General features: G+C 36.2%; 1 protein-coding gene across 3 annotated transcripts in view; it reads left to right on the plus strand.

Annotated features, from left to right (window-relative positions):
* The window catches only part of CFAP97 (cilia and flagella associated protein 97), a 39,558-nt gene extending 33,828 nt beyond the window's left edge, over positions 1-5,730 (plus strand). For all 3 annotated transcript variants that reach the window (XM_057537387.1, XM_057537386.1, XM_057537388.1), the window contains exons 4-5: positions 2,933-3,083; positions 4,215-5,730. In XM_057537387.1, the coding sequence (XP_057393370.1) occupies positions 2,933-3,083; positions 4,215-4,342 (279 nt within the window). In that variant the 3' untranslated portion in view covers positions 4,343-5,730. The remainder of the gene's footprint in view (positions 1-2,932; positions 3,084-4,214) is intronic.
* Positions 5,731-6,000: the final 270 nt, after the last annotated feature.

Consider the following 6,000-nt stretch of genomic DNA (forward strand, 5'->3'; position numbering starts at 1 on the left):
GCAGAAATCATTAACTCACTGTTTGTCCATTCATTCGTTTTAACCTTTCTACCTCAGAAGACAGGATTCAGGCTGGGTTAATTTTCTTTCGAAAAAGAGTGATACTTCCTACATAGAACAGGGATATTTGAACAAACTGTTCGGATTCATTATTAGAATCTGATTTGAGTAGCAGTTCTAAGATTTTGTAAACCATAAATGGGAATATAAGTAACCATTCTTACATTTTCAATCCATTAAACAGATATTTGTTTAATGTCTGCTATGAGCTATGTAAGAAACTGGAATGGATATAAGAAAAAATATAAAATACTGCCCTGTCATTTAATATATAACTTAGCTATGAAGATAATACTAGAGTGTGTCAAACAACTAGAAAATAATCAAAGCAGTGTTAAGGATAGCAATTAATATTTAATAAGTCCTTACTATATGCCAGGCACTGTTCTGAGCATTTTATATGCATTATCTCACTTAGTACCCTAAACTGACTCTTTGAGTTTTATTTCATTGTTAATATCACTATTAAGTCGTTTGACCAAGGTCACACAATCAATGGCAGAGCAAAGGTTTAAATCCAGGTCTTTCTGGCTAGAAAACTTATATTTTTTTATCACTCAATTACAAGTGTTACAGTATTTTGACCTATCATTTTTAAGTCTTACTCAGGAGTTGTAAATTGATGACTAGATTGAAATGTATATACTTTTGACTTTAGGGTTTCTACTGTAATCCTTCGTCTTTTTATCAGTATATTGTTTCTACAAGTAAGAGCTGTTTGTATCTGAAATCATCCCTTTAGCTTTTGCTGAGCTTGTTGTGTTCATGTCGCACACAGATACCTGGCACGGTTCCGTGTGATCTGGATAGCTGAACCAAATCATTGCTCTCTTATTTCCCCAGGTTTCTGCATGTAAACTTGATAAGTGACATATCAGCATTACAGAATGGGTTTGCTTTTTGCCTTATTGTTAACTTATTTCAAAATTGATTTTGATCACATTATTTTATATGTTTTATATCTGATAAATAAGCATTGCAATTCTCTTAAAGTTTGTAAAAGAAAAATATACATACAACCAAATGAATAAATTTAGGGAATTAGCAGTTTATCTAAAAAACATTGAGACTTCTACCAGCAAAAAAACAAAATTAGTAGGTAACTGAAAATACCAAGTTTTCTGTGCTGTCCATTCCACCGTGCACAGCTCAATGGGTAGTTAATAGGATAATCAGATAAAACAGCCAGTGGTTCTCTACCCAGTAAAATACATTGATGATGTGATACCCAGCAAGTTTCTTACTCAGTTATAAACTGCAGGTGGAGGAGATATATTAGTTGGTAGGTCTTGGCACCCAAATTGTACAGGTTCTCTGTCTACAAAGAGAGAAGGGCAGCATGTTATGATGGAAAGACCGTAGACTTTATAGTCAGGTGGAACCACAGATAAATCCTGACTCTGAACTCAGCAAAGAGAACCGTTACTCTAATTGTGTAAGACTTCACTAAGGAGTTGACTCTTTTCTAGCTTTTGAAGGCTCAGAACTGAAGAAGGGCATTTCATGCAGGAAGGTGAGCTGGCAGGCTGAGTCCTCTGGGTGGGTCCAGCTGCTTCTTCCTGTGTCCCGCGCCTCTGCCGTTCGTCTGCAAGCTCCTTTCATCCTACAGCCCTTGCTCTCCTTTCCTCGATAGCTCTTCCCTGAACATTTTGGCTTCTCTGGAATCGCACAGGAACACTGATAATGGAGCCTCAGAATAGCAGGGCGGGAGGGGGCTGATAACAGTTGAGAACAAGTTCTGGAGACGGTTGGTGGTGGTGAACTGTAGGCTTAAAAATGGTTAGAATGGTAAATCTTATGTGGATTATACCACAATACAAAGAAAAAACTAAGTTGAGGGAGAAGGAAAAAAGATTGTCCAGAGAAAACTTGTCCTGTGACTAAACTCCTGAGGCTAACTTTATAATGTGAATCCTAGTGCAGGACAGCGTTCTCTTCTCAAATAAAGATCAACTTGCTACAGAGAAAGTTTAAGTCAATAAAGAAAATAATGAAACACAACCATGGATCAGTTCCCCAATCCATTTGGTCTCCTGAAACATTCCTTTCTCACCAAAGCCTGTGAAAATCAAACGAAAGAAACTCTTTCACCTTCTGATTTGTGAAGGAAGGATTATGAATAAAATTAGGGACATTACACGTTAGCCTCTGTTACAGAATCGTATTAATGCACATACCACGCTACTGGATACTATCTTGCCTTAGCTAGTTGGTTTATACAATCTTTAAAAAGCTTTATGTTCTATATAGTTGATTTCAAACTTCTTAAGAGCAAAAACTTTTTTTTTCCAAACAATTTTATGCAGAATCTTCAATATATAAAACAGACAATACGGAAAGCATCGTTGGGCCGGTAGAAGTTAGGAGTGGGAGACCTAAGAGGGCGGCCCACTTGGCCTTTCCTCAACGTCCTAGGAGCCCTGAGGCAGCACTGGAAAGTAAACAGGTTGGCAGTCACTGCTCTGTGCGCATATATAGATAGAACTTATAGTAGCTTAGCGACGTTCACAGTCATTTCTACGGTTGAACACTGGGCTCTTAGCATTATTGCTCCTGTTATGTCATTTCTATGAGAAAATCAGGTTTAATGTATTTCAGCTTACAGCACCTTTTCTAAGATTGTAACCCGACAAAGAAGAGAGATTTGCCTACAGTCGGTTGTTAAAATCATAGCGGTTTTGGTTAGCCATAGGATAGGTGAAAACCCTTAGATTTTCCTGAAAGTACATTATTTGAAATATTTTTTCACAGTGACTTTAAGTCTTTTCTACTTTATTTTGTGAATTTCAGGTTCTAGAAAGTATTCACCTTTTTAAAAAACTATTGCTATTTATCTAACGTTGGCTTTTAAATTGGTTGTCTTTAAATGAAGGCTTTATTGAAAAGGCTTGAAGCTGTGAAACCAACAGTTGGTATGAAACGCTCAGAACAGCTGATGGATTATCACCGCAACATGGGTCATCTCAGCTCATCCCCGACCTCCAGGCGAGTGAGGTCCACTCTTGGCCAGTACAGCCCGTTACGTAAGCATACTCGAAATTATTTTGTACTTGTTCGTGTCTTTTGTCCTTTTAAAAACATATAACTTCGGTTCTTATGATAGAGTTTTAAAATGCTGACTTCTGGAATGCAATCTGTTGTTTTTCACTGGCATGCTTTGTTTTATTTGTGTTACTTCGTTAATTTCAGGTTTCATTTACAGTGTTTAATGGCAACATAGGAAGGAAACCAGGAGATAAAACAATTGAAAATATCAGTTATCTCTTAGATCATGGAGGAGAGACTTTTACTTTCAATATGTTTATTTAAGGAAGAAATGAACAGATATGCTCTTTAAAAGTTGCTGAAACATTCTCTTTAGCCAGTTAAGAATTTTTAGTAGTATCTTCCAGCCCTAATATGTGCTTTTTCTTCCTCATTGGTAACTAAAAGAAGAATTAGCAATCTGTAGTCATCAGATTAATCCCTCTTAATGCTTAATATACGATCCGTTACATGCCTGGCCAGTAGTGTGTCCCGGAGAACGCAGGTGGGAGTGACCACTGAGTGCTAGGGTGTGTGACGCATGGAAAGGCCAGACCTTTTTCCCTACAGAAGTCTATGCTGTTGGTTCATGTATGTGTTCAAAACTATAAAGTCTGTAGAAGCTAATCCTAAGAGAAAGTTGGAACCGCTTGTAATCTTAGACACTCAAATGACTAGTAATTCCATTCACTCATCCCTCAAGCATCATTTCCTTGGCACAGTTCATGACTAAGAAAGGGTCTTATTCCAGTTACTCACACTTAGTATTATGCCTTGAAAGCAGTAAATTATTTGTTGAATAAATGTATAAATGGTTATACATAGAGATTTTTTTCCCACTTGAATCCTTTGAGAAGCTTTTAAAAACACTTATTCCCACCCCAAATCTATTGAATCAAAATGCCCTAATATAGAGTCTGGGCATGTTTGTTATTCTATTTTTAAGCTCCACGGGGAATTCAGAAGTACATTCCTGGTTGAGAATCAAATTAGACTATTAAAAACACCTGTGAGATAGGGAAGAAAATTTTATTCTGGGCTTCAAGATAGGAGAGGAAGTTTATTAGATGATGATTTATATATTTAGTTTAAATAATTCAAATCCTTTCTTATTCTTTATATATTTTCAGGAGGAGCTTCCAGGACATCCAGTGCTACCAGTGGTCTCAGTTGTAAGAGTGAGCGATCAGCTTTTGACATATCCAGTGGCCTGTTGCTAAGACCTAAGCCCCCTAATGTCCGTACAGCTTGGTTATAAAAACTCTTTTTACTTTAAACATTGATCATCAAATTCTTACTGAAGTGCTCTTGTATATTACTATCATTCTCTGTATAAACATCTAAATACTGCTTTAAGCAATTTAAGGTGTACAACAGTGACTTGTAATTTATTGTAATTCGATGCAAAATTGTTTTGAAAAAGACAATTGAATATAAAATCAGTGTTTCCTGTGAGGAGGAGTTTATATGAGACTTGTATGTATTTTACAGAGAAATGGTAGTATGCTGGTGTATTTTCTCAACGTAGAAATTGGTTCAGCTGTCCGACTGACAAAACAGTTGTGATAGCATCGCTGAACGTTGGACCCAAGATGTTAGCTATACAGTTCTTGTTTGATGTGTTGTTTTTTTCGTTTCTTGTAAGCTTTATACCATGAGCATAGCTCCTGACTGACTTTGTTTTCTCTTTGCTTCAGAACTTGGGCAGTGTGACTTATAACTTAATTGTAAGATAGTTATTATGAAACAAATCTTGAAATTTGTTTTCATTGGTGGAGCTGATTTAGATTTGATGAGCAGATTGAGTGAAGCTTGAACTGGGGCCGTCCTTGTGATTCACCAGAGGTACCTACTACTTCTGTATAAGGGAACGGAGTTAGATCTCACTTTATCAACCATTCTGAACCATTTCAAACTGTGAGGATTAGAAAGCTCAACTTAGAAGCTCCTCTTTCATGTTTTTATATATTCAGGGAAAGTAGTTAATGATTCTGAGAAATTAGGTTTCTTTAGAGCTACTGCATTGTAAATAGTTTGTCCAAGGACCAGATCATCATAAGCAAAAACAAGTATCTGTTGAATCAGCAAAATAGCACCACCAGTTTGAAGGGCCAAGAAGCAGATCCTGAGTTGTGTCAGGACAGTGTTTTAAGGGATGCTGTTAATGAGTTGTGTTATACTTAGAGTTTATTGTTTTAAGTGAGAAGAAAAGAAAGAAATGCATTGTCTCACAGCTTTAGAAATTCCAGCTAGTGTTTTTAAGGGCTGAAAAAGAAAACTAAAAATATGAATGATAAAGGGGAAAAAAATCACGTTTGTTGAGGCTACTTTAAATGTCAGCTAACTTTCTTGCTTTGTTTTGGTTTGGGCATTTGTGTTGAACCCTGGAAGTATCATTTTTATCTGTCCCACTTTTAAAGTCCTAATAATCTTAAATGGAATTAGTAATGGCGAGTAGGGTGTAATATAGTTGACTTTTAAAATTAGAATATTTTTCTGTCAATCTATAGGCTCTTATACAACAAAGTATATCTAGGTCATGTTGCTTCTGCTGTCCTAATTGTCACTGTTTTCATTACTGGCCTTTTCTGTATACCTTAAAATGTATTGGAAAGTTTCTATATTAAATGCCAAATCTTTCTTTTTCTTAGTGTGAATTTTTGATCTGTAACCACAGTAAGATTTGTTCTTTGTTTTTCTGGGTTAACTCAAGCTCTATAGCGTGCATGCCGAACTTACTTTTCTTAATACCTTTGGCAGTAAGCCAAACTGCATTTTACTCAACATCAATTCAGAATTTCTTGGTCTTAGTTTGTATTGATAGATTTTGTTTACGATAGGGCATGTGAAACGTGGGAAGAATAGGGTTAAAAAATTTATGTGAACACAAGCTGACTGTGAGATTTTTCTGCTGCT

This window comes from Balaenoptera acutorostrata, chromosome 21 (genome assembly GCF_949987535.1).
Source record: "Balaenoptera acutorostrata chromosome 21, mBalAcu1.1, whole genome shotgun sequence".
NCBI lineage: Eukaryota > Metazoa > Chordata > Mammalia > Artiodactyla > Balaenopteridae > Balaenoptera > Balaenoptera acutorostrata.